The sequence below is a fragment of the Solea senegalensis genome, linkage group LG6 (genome assembly GCF_019176455.1).
Source record: "Solea senegalensis isolate Sse05_10M linkage group LG6, IFAPA_SoseM_1, whole genome shotgun sequence".
Lineage (NCBI taxonomy): Eukaryota > Metazoa > Chordata > Actinopteri > Pleuronectiformes > Soleidae > Solea > Solea senegalensis.
The window spans coordinates 4502727-4524480 of record NC_058026.1 but is presented as its reverse complement, the minus strand read 5'-3'; the positions used below and the strand labels follow the sequence as shown (position 1 = coordinate 4524480).

Genomic DNA, 21754 nt, shown 5'->3' with positions numbered 1-21754 from the left:
CGTAGCCATGTCGTCACCCAAAATGGCGCCTCGGCGATACTGTGAGGTCCGGGCATGGCTCCGGGGAGTGTTGGGGTTTGGAGGGTGTTAGCCAGAGCTTTCTCTCCTCATTGGTTGCTAAAAATGAGCGGTCACGAACAGAATGTGTGAATGCATGTAGAAAAGTTTCGTAAGTGACACTCCACTCCACTCAATGCAACAGCCACAACAATAACAATATGTTCACATGAACACCAGTAATCTGACCAAAAGTGGAAAAAGTACTGAACTATTACACTAAAGTAAAAGTACTACAATTATGATAACGTTTTTACAAGTATGTTTAAAAATGTACTCAAGTTAAAGTAAGTAAACAAGGTTAACAAAGGTTGTGTCGTGCAATAAGGAGCACATGAATTGTTTTTAATTAAAGGCAAACCTTTACAAGGCAAGGCAAGTGTATTTGTATAGCGCCATTCTTACACAAGGTGATTCATAGTGCTTTACAGAAGCAAGTAAATACATTGGAAATGAAAACAAAATCAATTTTAAAAAATCAATTCTAGAAATGAAAACAATTTAAAACATTAAAAAAAAATTAAATCAAGCAGACAAAGAATTTTTCATCTGTTCTGTGTTTGCCCTCCCTTATTTGTCCAAGATGTGAAAATGAAAAAAGTCACAGGGTATTTAGGCCCAAGACCATTCAGTGACTTGTAGACCAGTAACAGGATTTTAAACTCGATCCTTTGACACACAGGGAGCCAGTGCAGTAACTTAAGGACAGGTGTGATATGGTACATTTTCTTGCAGTTGGTCAGGACTCTGGCAGCCGCAGTCTGGATGAGCTGCAACTGCTTGATTGATTTTTTTACTGAGACATACTAAGAATAAATATATGAACAAGGTTTTCCCATGTCTTGTTTGGACAAAAATCCTTTAATGCGTGCAATGTTTTTGAGATGATAATAGGCTGATTTAGTGATGGTCTTTATGTGGCTGTTAAAATACAGGTCTGTCCATAACTACACCAATATTTCTGGCTTGGTCTGTGGTTTTTTAGTGTGCTGACAAAATAAAATACATAACACATAATGGGACCTTAATTCATTTTTATTTTATTACTTCAATTCACCTGTCCTCATCAGTCACCTATCCTCATGCATTCATCTGTCTCCATCATTCAACTGTCCTCATCATTCATTCATTCATTCATTCACGTGTGCCCATCATTCACCTGTCCTCATCATTGAAGTACAGTATTTTCAAAAAAAACATAATAAGTAAGTAAAAGTAAAATTACAAATTAAAAAAGAAATACTTTAAAAGGTTCACGTAACTCAATTACTGTAACGTGAGTAAATGTAATTCATTACTTTCCAACTCTGATAATAAGACACTTTATATATTTATATACAGAGCTTGGTGACGTGCTTTGTTTGGGCGAAGAAAAAAATAACCCGTCGGCAAATGAAGCAGTAAAGTCTCGCTCGTGTATAGCTTCAAGTCAATACGTAAATACAGGAGACTAACAAAAAAGAAATCTTTGATTTACGACCAAACTCTTCACAAACACACAACACATTCCATTAAAGTAGAAGCAGCGCGTAAAAAACCGAGAAGCCTTTGTCATAAGTGAGGCACACCAGGATTGGCTGCCGCAGCTGTCAGTCATCAGGCTCTGCTCTCTGATTGGCTCTCTGTGCTCTCCGTTATCCAGGAATGCGTTGTACTTCAGTTGTTTGGGATGGTCTCTCCCTCTCTCCCTCTCTCTCTCTCGCTCTTGGTCAGTGTAGCTGATGGTCTTTTCCCCTCGACATTTCCATGGTAACTGTCTTGTCTGAGGTCTGAGCCGCAGCGCGTGTGTGAGAAAATGGAGAACGACGAGAAAAAACCGGACAGCAAATACGGTAAGATGTCTCCTCGATCTTTGAGCTGTCTTTTTTTTTCTCCCTACACTGTTGACTGGCGAAGAAATGGAAACAATGACTGCAATGGATGAATGGGTGTGGACCTCATGGGTCCTGTGCAGATCTGTAGGCATCCTCCACAACATCCACCACAGGCGAGCTTGTTTTTCCACGGCAGGCCACACCTACAATCTCCGTAAATGCCTTTTAAATGAGCCTTTAATATCGTTTTAGTTGGCAAATACTCACAGTGAATGGGAGGCAACATGCTGTTTAAAAGGGAAGCGACTTGTCTCCACTTAAACAGCATCTATCGCGTACACTCCCAAATTAACCACATATCTCAAAGTAGGTTGTCAATCTACTAAATTTGACCTGTTTATTGTGGGTTTTATTTTGTATTCAGCTTATTATTTACTTCAGAAACAAATGACAGTGGATGAGGAATAGAAAAAAACATGATACAGATAGAGAATATGAGAATATATTAGAGCAAGTTAATGCTTTGGTTCACTGCTGGTGAAAACTACTGCATCAGATATTGTAATCTGGTACAATCTAGCCCTAAATATCATATAAATGTAATATCATCTTTATACCTGCATGGTGAATCAATGCATCCGTACAATCTACAGTTAAGAGGACGGAAAAAGTGTTAAAAGACCGTACCGGAGAAAAGCGGAGAAAGACAGAGAATATGGACTGACGTATTGGAATGCTATTACTATTTGTAAAGTTTGCAGTTTGTGTACGGTCATGGACGTACTAACAATGCAAAACTCCACAGATGTTAAATTGTTATTGTCCACAAGTTATGGAAAAAACCCATCCTCATGTCCCAACCACACACATGACTCACTGCTGATTATTATGTGTGTCACACATGCATTTTCTCACCAACTCTGCAGCCCAATATCAGCCCACTGTGGTCTCCTTATCTCTGGGACGGGTCATTGGTCCATACAGTCTGCTTTGTCATGAAGTCTCTATATAACCTGTGTTATTCAGTCATTGTTCTACCGCTTTATCCTCCACTTGGGGGTCGCGCTGGAGCCAATTCCAGCTGACATAGGGCAAAAGGTGGGGTAACACCCTGTTATTTTTGTTTGATGGCCATAGGCGCGCTGTGCAATGCAAACCACAATCACCATGCTGGTATTTCATTGCAAATACAATATTAATTCTGTCTGGCTCGGTCGATTTATCTTGTCTTTCACAATGCACGATGCTCCCAAGGGTCCACACCCTCACCGCTGAGCATACATCCTCTTCAGTTTAGCGGTAGAGCTCCCACTGTGGAGCATTTGCTTGTTGCTTTCCTGCTACCATGTAAACAGCTCCTTTTTTTCCCCTGACTCCCCTCCCCCATGAAGGCTAAAAGGTCAAAAACCACAATCCCCTTTAAACTGGTCACAGACGTTTTATGTGATACAAACACACAATTCAGACTGGAGCTCACCAGTATTCTTAAACAGCAGTTTTTTTAGCAGACTTTGACCTGTGAGCGGTGCCTTACAGTATTTTAAAGTTTCCCTCCTCTCCTAGGCTGAGGTGCATGCATGCAGACATGCGGCAGCCTGCACTGTCTGGACTGTGTTCAGCCTTGCCTGCTCTACCCACTCAGCAGACTCAGTCTGAGGCTTCCAGTCAATATTAAGCTGGCAAACGCTCAGATACATTACCACACACAATGGGAGTGCACGCACAGAGACACTGTGTGTGTTACTGTGTTTCACAATGACCGTTTGTCATTTAAAACTGTGGCTCTTGGTTTGGGAATGTGAGACAAACTTGCTGTTTGATCCCATCAATGACTGTCAGGAGTAGAGACAATGATCAGTATTTGTAAAAAAAAAAAAAATGTATTCAGCTCTTAAAAAATGTCTTTCCTCTCTGTCTTTAAGAATATCTAGGCCAATGACCTAATTATAAGATCAAGTAAGAGTTTCTTAAGCAGCTGGCAGAGGCTTGATAAAGTGGTGGAACAGAAGCAGGCACTGTATTTTTTGAGATAGAATAGAAAGGTGAGAATGTCATGAACAAGAGGGCTGGAGACTAAATGCACACCATTCACACACACACAGGTTTGCGCAGCTATTCATTCCCATTCATTTGAACAGCCTAAACAAAGCCTTATCTCTAACCATAACCTAAACACAATTCAAATCGTAAACCCTAAACTTAACCGGGTTTGTTAGAAATGAGGTTCTCCCTCATTAGCGCAAGGTTTTGGTCTCCATGAGGACTCCTGGTCCTGACAAGATCAGTGTTTATGCCAGGAAAAAGTCCCAAAGAGGTAACAAATACAGTACAAGTACACACACACACACACACAAAGTGGCCACTAACCCATTAAGGTGGCCAGGGATGGGCTCATTCGATAACCCCCCTGGGCCCATTAGTGAATCACATCAGTCATGACATCATCACTTCCTTTAACACACACACACACACACACACATACACATACACACTTGTACTACTTCCGACTACATGAGGAGGCTTTTTGAGACAATGCCATATCTTACTTTAACCTTAACCAACACCTTAACATCTACCCACAACCACTTCCGCACCATTCTGGTGTTCTACACATCTGCAAGTTTTGATTTCTATACCTGTGTATTCTTTAAACACTTGAGTTGTACATGTGTAGGTACCAGTGGAACCTCCTCACATTAACTTAAGCAAGTTGAGCGCATCAACAAGTGGACTGGGACTGGAACTGGGGGTGTGCTAGTGTGGATCGTAGATGACAAAATTGATGTCACGCAGACCCTAGCAGACCTGGACATGGAGAGTATGACTCGGGCCTTATCCTAAATCCTAAGTCTTAAGTCTGGGACACACTTGTTTCAACCTTCCCATGTCGCCTCTCCTCCATCTACTTATTGGCTGGACAGTCACTGTGATGGATTGCGATGCCAGCCATAAAGCTGTCAGCGAGGACCGACGGTGCCACAATCCTGGGGTTTGTCCCAGGGATTCAACCTTCAAACATGTGTCAGAAATCAGAAATCCCAAAATGTCCTGACTCCAATGGTCTAAAAACGTGATGAGAAACCATAGACGGTTGTAACTTGTCAAAGACGTCATTTGAATTTTAGTGTTTACTCTGCTAATGACTTGATTTAGGCTTGAACTTAATTATTTAAAGGTTTAGGTAAAGTTTAGCAGACATAATGAGATGCAGAGTGAGATTGTCCTGTAGCTGTGAAGCGAGGTGTGTCTGTGCGATGTGAGGTGCCCTGTGGGCTTTCAACAACAGGGGTGTGTAAACCTAGAAACCCAGTTTACCCAAATGTGTACAGTGTGTGTACACCTTTTTATATTTGCCCCACTCACTTTCCACACTTGCATTACTTACACTTATGTTCATTTTGCCACTAAAATACACAAACAAGATCATTTAGGGACATTTAGCAAATCTGCTGGAATGCATTGTTAGCGCAGACGATGGTTGTTTAATGGCACAAAAAAGGAAAAAAGGGACCACATGCTGTCCGGACTCTAATGGGACTGTGTTTATCACTCTCACAGATGGATTCTACAAATCAAACAAACCCTTTGTTAAAGAGAGAGAGAGAGAGAGAGGGAAAACCCATGTACACAAAGAGATGGCAACTTGCGTAAACAAAGATATTGTTTTCTGTTTTAATAATAATTGGATTTTACTGACGTCATCGGTTGATTATTTTTGCCCATCAAATATGTTAATATCACCACATTTAGCGATAAACTACACAGTGCTAAGTACAGACAATACCAAGGACAAGTTCAAGGTAAATCTGAAATGTTTTTTTTAGCTGTGAAATGTCTCACTCTGTATGTAGCTTGGTCACCATTCATTAATAACCTGTTTTGAGTTACCTCATCACAAGTAATGTATTATATCTGCTATAACTAACAAATGACCACCATCTCTGCCTTTACGGACATAAAAACACATAGTTCGTATAAGAGCACCTATACAGTTACTGGAATGATTTGGCTTCACTCCTGTACAGAGGGAAGAAGTGGAGACATTGTGTCCCTCTTTATATGCAGTATGCAGTCCAGAGATAACAACACCCACCTCTAAAGCTCAACCATAAAACTTAATATTTTGTTTTAAAGTGTTGCACTGGACTGTCAAAACTTCAAGATGCCATTTCACCTGCCCACTCCCCATTAGGGAGTCGAATAGTAACTTTTATACTTTTATACTTTTCAAATAGTGAACTTAAAAAAAAGTGTATCTGGTTCTCATGGCTGTATAACTAACTAACTATTCTCTGATTTTTCAGCCTCATAACTGTCAATATTTACTGGTTTCTTTGCTCCATATGACAAAGAAAGATTTTAAAATCAGCCTGAAAGCTTAAGTGTCTGACCTGCTCTCATGCAGGAACTTGCCAAGGAGAAATGACTCTGTAAGAGAGTCACATGACAGAGGAGTTGGCCGGACAGACTAGCCCATGGTCATGTGCCACCAGAAACCACATACTGTATAACAGTCATATCTCCACCCTTTAAAGAGATCCTTGTCCACTATTTAAAGATGTTTGAGGCATAATCCTCTAACAATCTGGCAACTGCAGAATTAGGAAGCTGAGCTGAGCGTATGCTATGTTAAGTGTCGGTGGGTGAGATGTTATTTTCATCATATGACGACAGAGTTGCAGCGGCGCTGCATGCATTTGCATGCTGTAAGACAGCAGAAGCAAGGAAACAGAGAACAGGGTGCACAGTGATGGGGTGTATAGAGCTGAAGTTGAAATAGCTACTATGATCCTGGTGTCAAATATCTTTTGTAATAAAAAGAAAAAGAAAGAAGCCAAGGCACTTTCAGATTGTTTTAAAGTTAAAAATGCCTTTTTATTTATATTAAATCTTAAAGTACTGTATGGAAAAAAAACACACACACACATAGTGCAATACAGATATTTTATCCAAACACCACCAAAGCTGAAAATGCACACACTGGTGCCCTTAGTACGTCAGCAGCCAACTTTGAAGCCTGTAAAACAACCTGTTGGACAGTTATGTGATTATCAGACAGACGTAACCTTCCATGTATAGATAGGTTTCAGAACAACAGGAACCTCCACAGAGTAAAATCTACATACATTAGCCTTGTGTGTGTGTATAAACACGACTGATGTTTGTTACTCGGGCACTGCTGCATCCGAGCGTCCGCTTTAATTCCCCCATCGACAGAGTTCTTGCTGCAATTCCCCTGACGTGAGAGAGCACACTAACGGAGCCTTGAGTACGCTGAAAGAAGGAAGTTAAGAGTTCGAGGCTAGGGGAGTCAGACCTTTATTACAGGAAGCAGACTCTGAAGACACCACAGCCATATACACACACACAGCACACAGAGAGGGATATTTAAAAGCCTCCATGAAAGGAATTCTGAGCGAAAGAACGACAGAATGACAAACAAATATCAACAAGGTACGGCAATATGTGTCTGTTGACTGTTCTGTGTTGGAGAAATACTGCACTGACACCTTTTTATCTGCGTGTGCAGAAGCTGTGTGTATACTGTGAAGGATGTGTGAGCGAGAAAACATGTTACTTCGTCTGCAGCTGAGGGTTTAGAGATTCAGCCTTGATGCTTACTTGATCATGTGAATCACCGTGGACGCTGTGTCAGGCTGCTACACTTTAAATATGACAGGATGTGTAACAGCTGGTTATCTCACACAGGGATGTGTGAGTGGAGGAGATAATTACGTTAATGCCTTGTTTTCTAAACCATATTCCAAGGTGTAATTTAGAAGCCTGGACTTAAGTCAAATTATCTTAAGTATCTTCAGCCTTTCTAAGTAAATAAGTTCCAAAAAATGTGTGATTGGATAAATACACTGAATTCAAGTCTAGTCCATATTTTCTGCAGTGTACTGGCGAGGAACCGTCCTGGTGTTGTCTCGTTTGTCGTTCTCGCACATGTTGACTCACAGTGTTGGCTCATAATAATGACCTCACCACGGGCAGGGCTGGTGGTCGATGTTTCTCCTCGGCAGCGTCTGAGGTGTTTCCATGGCGGCTTGCGGTGTCCACAGGGAGCTCACCGTCACCGGGGGAGCCATTTTGTCGGTTGCTAGGCACAACAGTTAGGAAGAAGAAGAATCCTTTTGTTCTGGAGTCTGTCTTGTCTATGTCAATACAGGGAGTGACACATAATACCATGTGTACACGAGTACATTCAAGGTTATTTTACTCTCTCTTTGTACAAAACCAAGAAGCAATCACATGGATCTGGATTTGATGCTGAAACGGATGAGTTTGTACAGTTAGAGTCCTGATCCGACAGACGTGCCTGTGTTTCTAGCTCAGAGAGTGTCTCATAATAACGTGTGGGAAAATGAACAAATTTACTTGCTCACAGTTGTAATTTCATAGAAGCAATTAGGCCGTGCAGCTAATCAATTTCATAAGCCTGTAATGAGATTTGGCGCGCCGCATACTTCCGCCAAAGCCGAACAACAGCACACGTCTGTGCAGTTCTCAGTGCGGAGAAATAAATGGACTGTAAAGGAACCGCACAAAACTAATAAATCAAAATAACACAAACGCCTGTCAACGTGGAGTACAGTAATTCAGTTTAGTTCAACAACATAACAGCCCACATCCTAAAGACCAAAGTGGACATCAAAACCAGTTTTTCCAAGACCTGTCTCTGTTTTGAGGTGTTAGCAATGAGTTAAACCTACGGGGGATCCTTTTTTTTGTCTAATCTCATGGTTCAAACGTTGGTACGTGTACCACCAGTAGTACGCAAGCTTCCTGTGGTGGTACTAAAATCAGAAATACTGTTCTACTCAGAATTGTAACAAGATAACAATTAATAAATAATAGAGAAGTAAATGTGAGGAAGAGGTGGATGATGAGAGAGCAAATTATCTTATTGGGAGACAAGTCTGTCGCTGACTTTGCTCAGCCTATTTACACCACTGTATTTTAACATTGGTGATAATAATAATAACTTTATTTATATAGCCCTTTAGTTACAAAGTGCTTTACAATAAAATAGATAACATAATGAGTTAAAAAATCCAAACAAAGATAAAACATATAAATAATTTAAATAGTTACAACAATACCAACAATTAAGAAATAGCCATAAGATAAAAGGTAGTTTTAAGAAGGGATTATAATGGAGTTAAAGGTTTAGAACCACTGATCTAATCAACAGTCCAAAATGCAAAGGTATTTTATTTATATCTACTGTAAGACAATACAATCACGTTGATTGATGGTTTGTCATTAATCCTTAACTCACTGTGTAACGTCTCATAATATAGTGAAGTATTAGAGTTTAGTGAGAGAAATGTGAGGACACAAAAGACATGTTGTTGCTTAAAGACACAACCATACAGTGTCTGTAAATCCAGTTGTCCAAAAGTTTTAACTCTACGATATTGACATGTGTATCAATGTTGGTCTCACGTTCACATTACGACAAAGCTTTAATAACAACAAGCAAATGTTGCTGTTTCAAAAAGGTGAAGTCGCTCTTTTTTTTAATTCTCAGGAGATTCCAGGAAGTTTGATCCAAACTTCAAGGGGCCAATTCACAACAGGTGAGCCATCTGTTTAATCTCTCATCATAATGTCTTCTCGTTTTCTTGTATAAGACGGCAATAACGTTACACTTGGCCTCCTCTGTTCAGGGGCTGCACAGATGTCCTCTGCTGTATCCTCTTCATCGTGGCCCTGTTGGGATACTTTGCTGTGGGAATCCTCGGTAAGATCCTTCCTCGTCACTCCATGTGTCATTTATTTAATAAACAAGAATATATTGTTTTTTTTACATTTATTTTAATGACCACATATGTCCCACAGCCTGGTCTCAGGGTGACCCCAGGAAGGTGATCTACCCCACAGACAGCAGGGGCCAGTTCTGCGGACAAGCTGGAACACCTCTCGAGTGAGTCACATGACCTCACGAGTGGACTGATCACTGTAAACAGAGCCAGAGTTTAGGTGTAGCTTACCTTGTCACATGATAGGTGTAATTGTATTTTCATCCCCCCTCATTTGAGACATTGAATTACAGTCTTGGCCGAGTAACAGCGTTTTCTCACTTGTTCTGTAACAACAGGAAGAAGCCTCTTCTGTTTTACTTCAACATACTGAAATGTGCCAGTCCTCTGGTGCTGCTGGAGTTTCAGTGTCCCACCACACAGGTCAGAAGCTGCATGGAATCTGTTTTTTATGAACACTGCAACTGTTGTGCCCTTTCCAACAGTGTTAATTGTCACCGACTGTTATTATTTGTGTCCAGTTATGTGTGTCAGGCTGTCCCGACCGGCATCTTACCCTGGTGAAAGCCAAGTTAGGCAGCAAAGAAGACCGTGATTACTACCAACAATTCTGCAAGGACGGCGTGGACTTTGCTGAAAAGGTAATAATTGGATTATTCACACAATGTGTCACAAAAAAAAAAAAGATGAAAAAATGTTTGAAAACTACATTCAAGGCTGTTCTTCAACACTCAGAGTCCTCCTGAGCTTCTGCGGGATGGCTTGTGTCCAGCCCTGCTGATGCCAAGTAAAGCCTGTAAGTGAGAATCCTGTTCCCGACTCGCCCACACAAGTATCCAGTGGAGGTGAAGCCAAAACAGAACCACACGCACTGATCGTCATCATCATCTCCTTCCTCCACAGTCACGCGTCGCTGCCTTCCTGCCTTGGGGACGTTGAAAGGTGGGGTGGTGGTGGTGGGCAATGAGACCACTTTTGATTCCGGTGAGGGCGTCAACATCAATGCGTCTGATGTGCTGGAAGCATCGAAGTGAGTCCTTTGGGCATCACACAGTCCTCATCCTGAAATGTCTAACAACATGTTATCAGTACACTTTCTGTATCTGTTTGCCTGTCTGTCTGTCTGTCTGTGAGCAGCAACACTGATAATGTAAAGGGCAGATTTTGATGACATTTTCTGGGGATGTCATGTAGGTCATGGCTCAAGGACAAGAATATTTTGGTTGTGAACTGGACACGGACTTGACATGAATTCAGGGGTAAAGGTGTAAAAAATTCAGTGTAACTTTTTAATATAAATTAATGCATGTTACATGTGGGCAGCATAACGGTTATATTATTTGTCTATGGTGGCCGCACCCATGTGTGCCCACTTCAAGCCCATGCACACTAAAAAACCTGGGTACTAAGTAGGTACTAAAGCCCGGCATGGTTTAAGTTGGTTTTCCACTACAAAATAGTACCGACTCAACATGGGCGGAGTCATCACTGCACGGCTGCATGAAACTGCCGGGACTTCGTTTTGTACACAAACAAGTGACTAGTAAAGCAGTTGTTTTCAGTGTAACAGGGACAGTCATCATATTATCTATGATGACTGTCAAGACATGAAAAGTAAGAAAGGATTAGATCTCCAAGGAAAACGGACAAACTATTATCATTTTATTTTGAAAGAAAAAGATTAGCATGTGTCGCTGGCTTGTGGGGAAGTGATTGCAGGGATTATAAAGGCAAATCTCGAGCATCATTACAGCTGGAAACATGCAGCTCAACGAGGTGAGGAAAGGGAGACACAAGCGTTTGGGTAAGTTTTGATCGGGGGAAGTTTTTACCCACACCACATTCTGACACAGAATGGTTTAGTGGTCGGTAAACTCACAGCAACGAACCAACAACCTATTTCAGAAGGAGAATTTGTGACGTCAAGTCCCTGCTACATCATTAGTATCAGTTCATTAAAACTATGACCGGAGCACAGACTCCAGGACTAAAATACAGCGGCAGGTTTTGTGATCAGAAGTGCTGTCGCTAAATACGCCAGACTCCTCTGTTAAATATTGAGATTTTAGACATTTCTCTGGTATTTGCTGGAGATTAACCCACGTTTTTAGGATTTTTAAGTCTTCTTAACTGACCTAGAGTTCCGCATTGTTCGGCTTGATTCTTGTGTCGGCACTCGAACCTCGCTTACTAAAAAAAGTTACTGGTACCAGGTGCTATTGCTAGTAGAAACGCAACTTAACCATGTTGTGCCGAGGCGAGGCGAGCCAGTGGAAACACTCACAAAGGCAGAGGAGGAAGCACTACAACAGCACTGGAGTACGGCTGAAAATGCCTAGAAGCAGCCATTAAAAGGTTTAAGAGGTTAAAAAACAGGATGAATGTTTCTTGCTCTTGGTTAATGGAGCACAAAGGCATACATACATCATGTAGAGGCGCCAGCAGTGTTTTGGTAATTACTCAGATTTTCTCCGGGGGCCAACAACAGTGATACTCTAGAGCTTTAAAACAACCCTGCAAGATAGATGAGTGCATTGACAGTACTGCCATCACAAACTAGTCATAGACTGAGGGCAAACTGCGCTTAGTGATTGTGGGGCGATACAAATAAGTTTGACTTGATTTGATTTGACTGTGGGAAACAGCATTGTCCTAAATCTCTTGTTAAACATCTAATATATGTGTAGTATTCAGTTTTTCAGATTAGTCTTTAATCAGTTGATCAGAAAAAAAACCCTGTTGCTGTTACACGTCATGCTCTGCTGAGTTAACATCCTGCCTATCACATCATCATGATAACTGATATGACATCCTATTTTAAAAGGCCTTTACTGTGCGTTTACACCAGCCTGTACCCACCCATTAGGTCTGCTATCATTCTGCACTCCCTGGAGCGTCTTTATGTCTGTGTTATTCCCGGTGGGAATTCTCCCTTCAATGATGATGAACGGTTGTCGATCTGCTGTTGCTGTGCTCTCTTCCTTCAGCGGGCACAGCATCACCCTCTACACGACCTCAGCGACTGGACCTCACCAGTTACTTTTGTCATCATCATCAGCTGGTGCTCAGTGTGTTTAGCCAACAATAAATCTGGGCAGCCACACTCTCCTTTCACTTGTTCTCCTGATATTACATGCATTTGCTGATTTATCTCACCATATATTGATCATAAAACACCATTACTTATGATTATATTCAGTCTTCTCACATTTTTTTGCACAAAAACCGATGTTCTGGTTTAAACTCCTTCTTTTTCCACAGGAAGTCAAATGTGGTTGTTGAAGCTCGGCAGGTGGCAATGAGAATCTTTGAAGACTACACTCAGTCTTGGCATTGGATATTACTGTGAGTCTGTCTGCTCTGTTTCCTCTGGTTACAGGAGACAATGCATCATATTTCCATTATTTATCTCTCTATATATTTAAACATGATATTTATTGAATTTGTAGGCTGGTTCCACAGAAAAATAATCCTCATTTTTCATAAATATTTTATAACTTGTGTGTGTTTTAATAATTGTATGTGGAAAGATGTGCTAACCAATAGGTTTTACATCTTTATGTGTCTGCTCTCTTCAGTGGTCTGGTGATAGCCATGGTCGTCAGCTTAATTTTCATCGTCCTGCTGCGGTTCCTGGCGGGCATCATGGTGTGGATCATGATCGTTTTGGTTATTCTTGTCATTGGATATGGTAAGTCCTCAGTGTGATCTGCCCTCATTGAAATTACATTTAAAATAATAAAAAAAATAGTGTTAACGACTTGGAAAATGTTTTTTCAGGCATCTTCCACTGTTACATGGAGTTTGCCAGTTTGAAGGGAGAACCCGGCGCTGACGTCACCATCCGTGACCTGGGTCTGCAGACGGACTTTGCCGTCTACCTGCAGATCAGACAGACCTGGCTGGCCTTCAGTAAGCACAAACAACGTCTTTCACCGCGTAATGTGACCGTAATAATGTAATAATGACCTGTTTTCGTTTACTACTGTGCAGTGATCATCCTGGCTATTGTGGAATTCGTCATCATTCTGCTGCTCATCTTCCTCAGGAAGAGAATCTTAATTGCCATTGCTCTCATCAAAGAGGCCAGCAGGTCAGTCTCACGTCATGTCTTTTAATGTGCATTTAATCCTGTGAAAAACTGACTCAATATCCACCCAGAAATGAAACATTTGCCTATTTGTTCATGTAAAAACAGTCACTTGTCATGATGAACCTCCAGAAACCTGTCTAACCGATGCTTACTTCTCACTATCAAACAATTCCCATGATCCCACACTGCTTCCCGATGTCATCAAACTAGGTCTTTTGTTCGTGTTTCGATTTAGAGCTAGTGGCAAAAATGACATACTGTCCTTTTAGCTTTCGCGTGCACAGTGTGTGCTAATGATAATAACAGCACATATGTGTGATACTTTCTTCTTTCCAGAGCTGTCGGGCATGTGATGTCATCTCTGTTCTACCCACTGCTGACCTTTACCCTCCTCGCCGTGGTGATTGCGTACTGGGCCGTCACTGCTGTGTATCCTTTGTTTTCATGTTACTGTGACTGCAGCGGGTGTATAGAAGAGATGTTGATTGTGTGTTGTGTGATGTTGATGGGTTTTGGAAATCCTCTCCTTGTTGTCTCCTTAACAGCCCTGATCAGTTTCTTGTCCACCTCTAATGAGCAGGTTTACAAAGTGTTCAACAACTCCGAGTGCGAGTACTCACGAGACACCTGCGACCCTAAGGTGTGTCTGTAAATATCACGTAAAAATTTAATCTTTGAAGACGTGTGTGTGGACATCAGCACTGCAGTAGTCTGGAACGATGTGTCACCTTTTAGAAAGAAACAGATTGATTATGCTTCTGCTCACCTCCGTATCATCACAGCTTTCTTTCGTTTACTATTTATTTATAAAAATCTGTTAAAATAACCCATTTTTCTCTCTTTTTTTCTCCAGACTTTCAACACCTCCAACGTCTCTGCTCAGTGTCCAGATGCAGAGTGTCTGTTCGCCTTCTACGGTGGTGAGACCCTCTACCACAAATACCTCATTCTGTTCCAGTTCTACAACGTCTTCCTGTTCTTCTGGTGTGCCAACTTTGTGACGGCCCTGGGTCAGGTCACTCTGTCGGGGGCCTTCGCCTCATATTACTGGGCCTTCAAGAAGCCTGATGACATTCCCGCCTTTCCCATCTTCGCCTCGCTTGGACGCGCCCTCAGGTTAGAAGATGGATTTCAAATTGTATCTGTGTGCAGATTAAGTAGTAAAAAAAAAAAAGATGCGACTTGTTCATGAATGTGGCTGGGAGGATTAAATTAGGTCAAAGAACAGAGCTAATGTTAGAGCTAACGACAGCTCTTAAAGCTGTAAGAACAGATGTGGAGCCTGTTTCACCTGCATCATTAACACAAGATAGACGATACGATGAACTGTGAAAACAAGCACCAGTGGTTTAGGTCTTCAGTGCATTTCTGTAAAGCCTAGGACACACTGCTCCATCGTTTGGCTATTGAGCAGTCATTGACCATCCATAGAACTTGTTATGTGCATCATCGTTGGCCTCTCTTGGTGTTAACATTAATCCTGCTGATGGCTTAACGTTCAATTCACTATGTGGAACAACAACGACTTGTTAAGAGGGTAAACACTAAGGCAGGACTATTCAGTTCCAAACTCAGTTGGGCCGCGTTTTCAAACCAAGAAATTTAGCTGGGCCAGACATTTTCTGCAGGTGTTGACACATGTAAAACATACAAAAAGTGCATTAAAAAAATAATAAAAGAACTAGCAATAAAATTATTTTTGGATGTACCTGTCCTCCCCATGTAAAAAAAGAAAAGTAGACAGTATTAGCTTAACTATGTTAAATAAAAAATATGACAAACGTGTTTGTCATCTCAGGTGCATAAAGTGCATAAAATCAAAACGGTGCGCAACCTCAGCGTTTTCTCTTTGAAATAAGAAAATATGTCCTATACAACCCACTAACATCTCAAAGTGCCTTTAACAGAATACAAAAGAACTAACACTGCTGTCAAACCTATCAGACGACTGTAGGAATTGATGAAGGAATCTTTAAGGACAGTACAAAGTGTTATACCTTAAGTTATTTCTGGTGAAACCACAGGCTGTGCCACTATGAAGTTGGTTATGGGCTGCATGTGGCCCCCGGGCCATCATTTGAATAGACTGGCACTAAAGGATCATATATACTCTGTAACTTCCTTATTTAATTTGGAGATTTGTGCGTGTATAAATGTATGACATGGTCGCCTGTGTGATAACCCAGTAACATGAAAAACAAACAGTTTAAATGTGCTGCACTATGAGGGCTTCAAATACAGACTACTGCCACCTGCTGGTTTGGAAAGTAACATCCTCGCAGGCTCAGAACACATCACCTCGTTGTTGGTGTAATAATACCTCGTAATAGTCATTGTTGGTCAGACTTTGGAAAGAGGTTTAAGTTTGTGTTACTCTCTTCATAGAAGACAGAAGAGCAGGTTAATGATCTGCCTGTGTTAAAAAAAAAGAGAAGGGTAAATCAGTGTTTCATCCTCTTGCACAGGTACCACACAGGCTCCCTGGCCTTTGGCTCTCTGATCCTGTCCGTGGTCCAGGTCATCAGGGTCGTTCTGGAGTATCTGGATCACAAGTTGAAAGGTCAGCTGGATGTTGATGGTTGTCTGCAGAGCTTCACCAGTGTCCTTTATGTTGTTGTTGTGAGACGAGTTAAATCATAAAAGGTCTAGCTGAGATGACCAAACACCCAAATATTCCATGTTTTTATACATGTATAGTATAGAGTGCTGCAGTGACTCCTTTACTCATTTGACATCTGATGTATTCTTCATGGCCGCTCTGTATTTTAATGTCTCCCTTGTGTCCTCCAGGTGCTCAGAACAAGTTTGCTAAATTCATGCTAAGCTGCATGAAGTGCTGCTTCTGGTGTCTGGAGAAGTGCATCAAGTTCCTCAACAGAAATGCTTACATCATGGTGAGTTCCTGTAACTAGAGACTACAGCGTGGCACACGCTCATTTATTTACCTTGTTTGTTTGTTTGTTTGTCGTAGATTGCCATCTATGGGAAAAGTTTCTGCCCCTCAGCTCGAGACGCATTTTTCCTTCTCATGAGGAATATTGTCAGGTGGGATTTCATCCTTTGCATATTTAGAATTGTTTTATTCTATAGATGACAGCCGTGATTGTCAAATGTAAGAACACGGTGCCCTGATTTAAATTCTGAAAATCTTCTGCAGCCTCCTGCACGCGTGCTTTCCTTCGATAAGTTACACGAGAAATGTTCCAGTGAAGTCCACAGGAATTAAAACTTGACTTTGCAACTTCAAAACGTCAATCAGTTCAGTGAAACACTGCAGTTCAAATAACTTGGTGTAAAAATGAAAGTAAGTTGTATAAACCATTTTAGATCGGATTTCTAAAATTTCCAAATGGTTCACAGACATCATTTTGTGTTATTTCTGACTTTCGAAGCTTGATAAAATCATATGTATTACACTATTCTGCAAATCATGGTCAAAGCTCATAAGAAGCTATTACCTTCTCACATACAGAAGACATTCTATAAAGAGAAAGTCATTTAAAAGGAACAGATATCTTTTAAAATAAATAAACATTTAGAACCAAATCATTGAATAACTTAATCACAAATATAAAAAAATAATTCCAAATCAAATATCATATTTTAAAAAATCAGTTAAATTTAATATTTTTGCCAAATAAAATGTTTTTTGGTGTGATAAGCTTCTTTCTTCTTTCTGCACAATTTCATTCACAATTCATTTTTATGTTCAATTATTTCGTTTTTCTATGAATTAAATAACATAATCTAATCTAATAATCTGCAGCATCTACAGGCCACAGTGTGTGTTCATCACTAACATTCTGCCCTGTTTCCTGTTTGAACTCAGAGTGGCTGTTTTAGACAAAGTGACTGACTTCCTCCTGTTCCTTGGGAAACTCCTCATTGTTGGCATCGTTGGTAAGAGTTTGTTTTTTAGTTTTATGTTATTTTTAAATGAGTGTAGAGATAGAGACAGAGTGAGTGAGCTGTCGTCTTTGTTGTTTTCTCTGTCCAGGGATCTTCTCTTTCTTCTTCTTCTCTGGAAGAATCAAAGCAGTTGAGGACGCTGCTCCATCTCTGAACTACTACTGGGTGCCAATAATGGTAAGGACACACACTTTGGTTAGTTTGATGTGGTTCACCTGGAGGCCGACGAGCCCCAGCAAACATCTTGACCTCTGTCGTCTTCACGTTGCAGACGGTGGTTGTGGGCTCGTACCTCATCGCCCATGGCTTCTTCAGCGTTTACGCCATGTGTGTGGACACACTCTTCCTCTGCTTCTGTGAGTCACGTTTAACTTTGTCAACTTAACTCCTTCTATTATCTTCTTCATCCAAGCTGAGCTGCTGGTTTCCTCTACTTCCTGCCGTGTTCTCTGACTCTTCTCTTTGTCTTCTCTCTCCCTTTTAATTTCTCTTGACTTTTATTTTCCACGCACTTTTCAATTTTCCCCCTTTAATTTCCATTAACCCAAAATTAAACGCACGACACACGGAAAAGGCGAGGACTTGGAAAGAAACGACGGCTCGTCCGACAGGCCTTACTTCATGTCGCCCGAGCTGCACGAGATTCTCTCCAAGGCAAAAAGGCTCGACGAGGACCACGACGGAGCCGAGCAGGCGGATGCCGCGAAGCCCGTGGACGAAGTGAAGCTGGAGGAGGAGACGCCTCTTCAGCAGCAGAAAGACGGCGAGATCCAACTGAAAGAGCAGCCGGCGCTGAAGCAGGGCAACGAAGAGGAGCAGCCGCTGCAGCCCAAGGCGGACGCCGAAGAGTCAAAAGAGGAGAAGAGCGAGGAAGTGACAGAGGAGGCCGAGAAGAAAGAAGACGGTGACGTGAAAGAGGCGGCAGAAAAGGAGGAGATAAAGGAGGAAGAAAAGAAGAAGGAGGAGGAGGAGGAGAAGGCACCTCCAGCTGTGGAGGCTGAGAAAGAGGAGAGTGGTGAAAAGGAAGAGAAGAAGGAGGAATCTAAGGAGGAAAAACCCGCTTCTACACCACAGGAGTAGAAGTCGGGTAGCAGAAGAAGTGAGGCTTGGTAAAACCTCATAAAGAATGAAAGAACTGTACAGGTACGACGTTGCGATTAATGTTTTCATACGACAAGCTTACGATTGGCTGTGTGAGCGGTGCAGCTGGATGAGGTGGTTGAAGGTTGAAGCAGGTCAAAAAGCCCAGTGCATATCTGTAGCTTGGAGAAAAGGAAAAAAAACGACAAAAAAAACAAAAAAAAACAACAGCTCCGTTGTGTTGGTTTTAGAACAGTGTTGGTTTTTCTATCGTGAAGATCTGTAGAACATTGTGAGTGCTGAACCTGTGCCTGATTACTGTCACTGATGTTTGTTGTCTTACTCCTGTCAACGAATGCACTGCAGGTTCCGTGTACAGTCACAACAAACACATCTCAACTGATGGTGAATCACTTTCACTGTTTACAATAATACCAGCTGATGCCAAAACCTTACAGACATGTTTGATATACTGGGTCTTTTTCCCCCCTCCCCTTTGGATCTTGTGTATAATGTATATATATATATATATATATACATATATATATACAGCAGTGTATGCCTTTGATGTATTTTTTTGGCTGTAGTCTTGTAGAGATCCTCGCCAAGTTGGGGTCCAACGTATTGTATCGCCACCTACTTGCCTTGGTATTTCAGACTGGCATAAACGGTGCGGCTTGTGTCGATGCGACGCAGCCACCGCAGCCTCTCGGACTCCGTGGAACCCACTCGGCTCGTTCTCGCTGTTTACTCACCATAACTACCTGCCTCTGTCTGGATCTTCTCTTTGTCTCTCTCTCTCTTTCTTTCTCTCAAGTGCTGCATGACGTTGACATGGCCTTCTGAATGCTCGTAACTAACATCTCAAGTCTCTGGATGCTTTTGTACCTTTTTCCTGTTTGTCACCTTGTGAAATATGTACGTTGATTTTTTTTCCACTGAAATTACTGATGACATTCCATATTTATTGGCTGTGAATCTTGATTAAAGGTGATTGTATTATAATCATCATGGTTCCGTTATGGTTAAACACTGTATGCATTCATGTATGTGTGTGTGTGTCAAGACGGTTGGTTTGGAAGCAGGTGAGTTGGTTTACTTAAGTACAAGTAAAAGTACTGGTCAAGTTAAAGTAAAAAAGTAGCTCATAGTAAAAGTTACTTAGTTACTTTTTTAACAAGGTTGGGGTTCTTTCTTGTGCTGTGCAAAAAGGACAAAGTGCATACAAAATTAAATGTGTAAACACTTAATCGACAGTCGAAACGGGTCAAAGGTCACAAAGGCTTTTACTTTCTCACTCACTCTGGGACTTAAGTGCAGTTCTTCCAAAAAAACATACTTAAGTAAAAGTAAAATTACAAATTTTTGTACACAAAAAACCTACTCAATGACAGTAACGTGGGTAAACCTCTGCCTTTATGGTATGTGAAGGCGCGCTTAGGAGAACGGAGGATTGAATGAGTCCTGTCTTTGTTAAAATGGATCTCAAGTTATCCAAGAGTTATGACATGAGTCATGCTTATGTGTAAGAAGTCTGACCAGTATGGCAAGTGTAATACTTTGGGCTTTTTTTGCATTTGATCCATGTCAAACAAATCTCAATAACTGAGCTTCTGCACAGAAATCATGTAAGAGCCTGCATGGGAAGAGTTACTGATTATAGATGAGCGACTGCATGAACACGAGCACAGTTATTATACTGTACAATAACAATAGTTCATTCAATGTACTTCAACATAACAATGGTTCAGTGTTAGGATGCTGTTTGGAAAAATGTGCCTCAACTGCTTCTGTCCCGTGTCACAGTGGAGGACATCGAGCGCAACGATGGATCTGCAGAGAGGCCGTATTTCATGTCGCAGAACCTGCTCACGCTCCTGAAGAAGTCCAACGAACAGCCCAAAACTGTAGATTAGGTCACCAAAGTATGTGCGTGTGTGTGTGTGTGTGCAATAGCATCAATTTTGTGCCATTTTCTGTGCTGCATAGTGTTTGTAGATACAGATTTCAGATGTCTGTGTGTTTCTGTACTATGTTGTCACAAAATCTCCCTGTATATGATTTTTTACAGAAGAAATCTCGGAGATTGAGTAACTAACTTTAAAGACGTTAAGATCCGTACTTGCCAGGAATTCTCGTGCATATGCAAATAATGTAAATATACAAAAAAAGAGAGAAGAAACTATGCACTAAAGCTAATGAGACAAACTAGCTATAGTTTTGAGTAATGGTTTACATAAAACGTTCATGTGTTTCTTTATTGTCTGTCATGATTTATCATCAGTTTAAGCAGAATAATGCCGTCTTTGAAGACACACCAAAGCAAAGATTAAACGTTAATCCCGTTTCTTATTAAAGCCTCCAGAGATTACTGATGATGCGAGGGTTTATTTACCTTTGACGTTGTTCCTGTGTTCTGTTTTTTTTTTCTTTGTCCGTAAACATATCCATTGTTAATGTGCAACGTTTAAAGTTTGTAAAGTTTTTTTTACATTGCAGCCAAAGTTATTGTAAACTAATAAAAGAATGTGTTGCCATACCAGTGTTGAAAGAAAAGAAACTGTTGTTTCTTCAGTTTAAAAAAAAACCCCACACACGACTCACTGTTTGCTTTTGTCATCGTCTCATTTCATGTAAAATACTTTGAAATTTGAAACATAAATCATTATTATTATTAGTTTCATGTATAGAATTATAGAATTAAGAGAAATCAGATGTCTAATAATTGTGATTTTTACAATCATCAGCACTTTACAATGTTGTGTCCGCAATTTGTAAACATTAATAGTCAAATAAAAGCATTTGTTGACATAAATATTGATCAAATTTAAGGTTTAAGGCTGAAATTACTAGGCCAGTGCCTGAAGTTATACATTATCAAGAGTGTAGCCCAACATTGAATTGAACACATCATATTATATAACTGGAATATTTTCCCTTTTTAGCAACGAATAATCAAAATATTCATATATAACCAAAACTGAGGAACCCTTTGTTGTGTTTGACACACACCATGTAATTATTAGACACAT

The 21754-nt window shown here is 40.9% G+C and overlaps 1 protein-coding gene across 3 annotated transcripts; it reads left to right on the top strand.

The window, feature by feature from the left end:
* Positions 1-1629: 1629 nt before the first annotated feature.
* On the top strand, positions 1630-21261 carry slc44a2 (solute carrier family 44 member 2). Of its 3 annotated transcripts, none has more exons than XM_044028495.1 (22): positions 1630-1889; positions 9409-9457; positions 9548-9621; positions 9720-9804; positions 9979-10063; positions 10162-10281; positions 10376-10436; positions 10544-10670; positions 12902-12985; positions 13219-13331; positions 13421-13552; positions 13634-13733; positions 14070-14162; positions 14289-14373; positions 14587-14849; positions 16199-16293; positions 16524-16627; positions 16705-16778; positions 17563-17633; positions 17731-17819; positions 17914-17998; positions 20529-21261. In XM_044028495.1, exons 1-22 carry the CDS (start codon positions 1853-1855, stop codon positions 20636-20638), a joined length of 2136 nt encoding a protein of 711 aa, XP_043884430.1. In that variant the 5' UTR covers positions 1630-1852; the 3' UTR covers positions 20639-21261. The 3 variants fall into 3 exon arrangements, with proteins under 3 accessions (XP_043884430.1, XP_043884428.1, XP_043884429.1); XM_044028493.1 differs by lacking the exon at positions 20529-21261 and adding an exon at positions 18217-18805 and having other exon boundaries at positions 1653-1889; XM_044028494.1 differs by lacking the exons at positions 1630-1889; positions 20529-21261 and adding exons at positions 7155-7325; positions 18217-18805.
* The last annotated feature ends 493 nt before the right edge of the window (positions 21262-21754 follow it).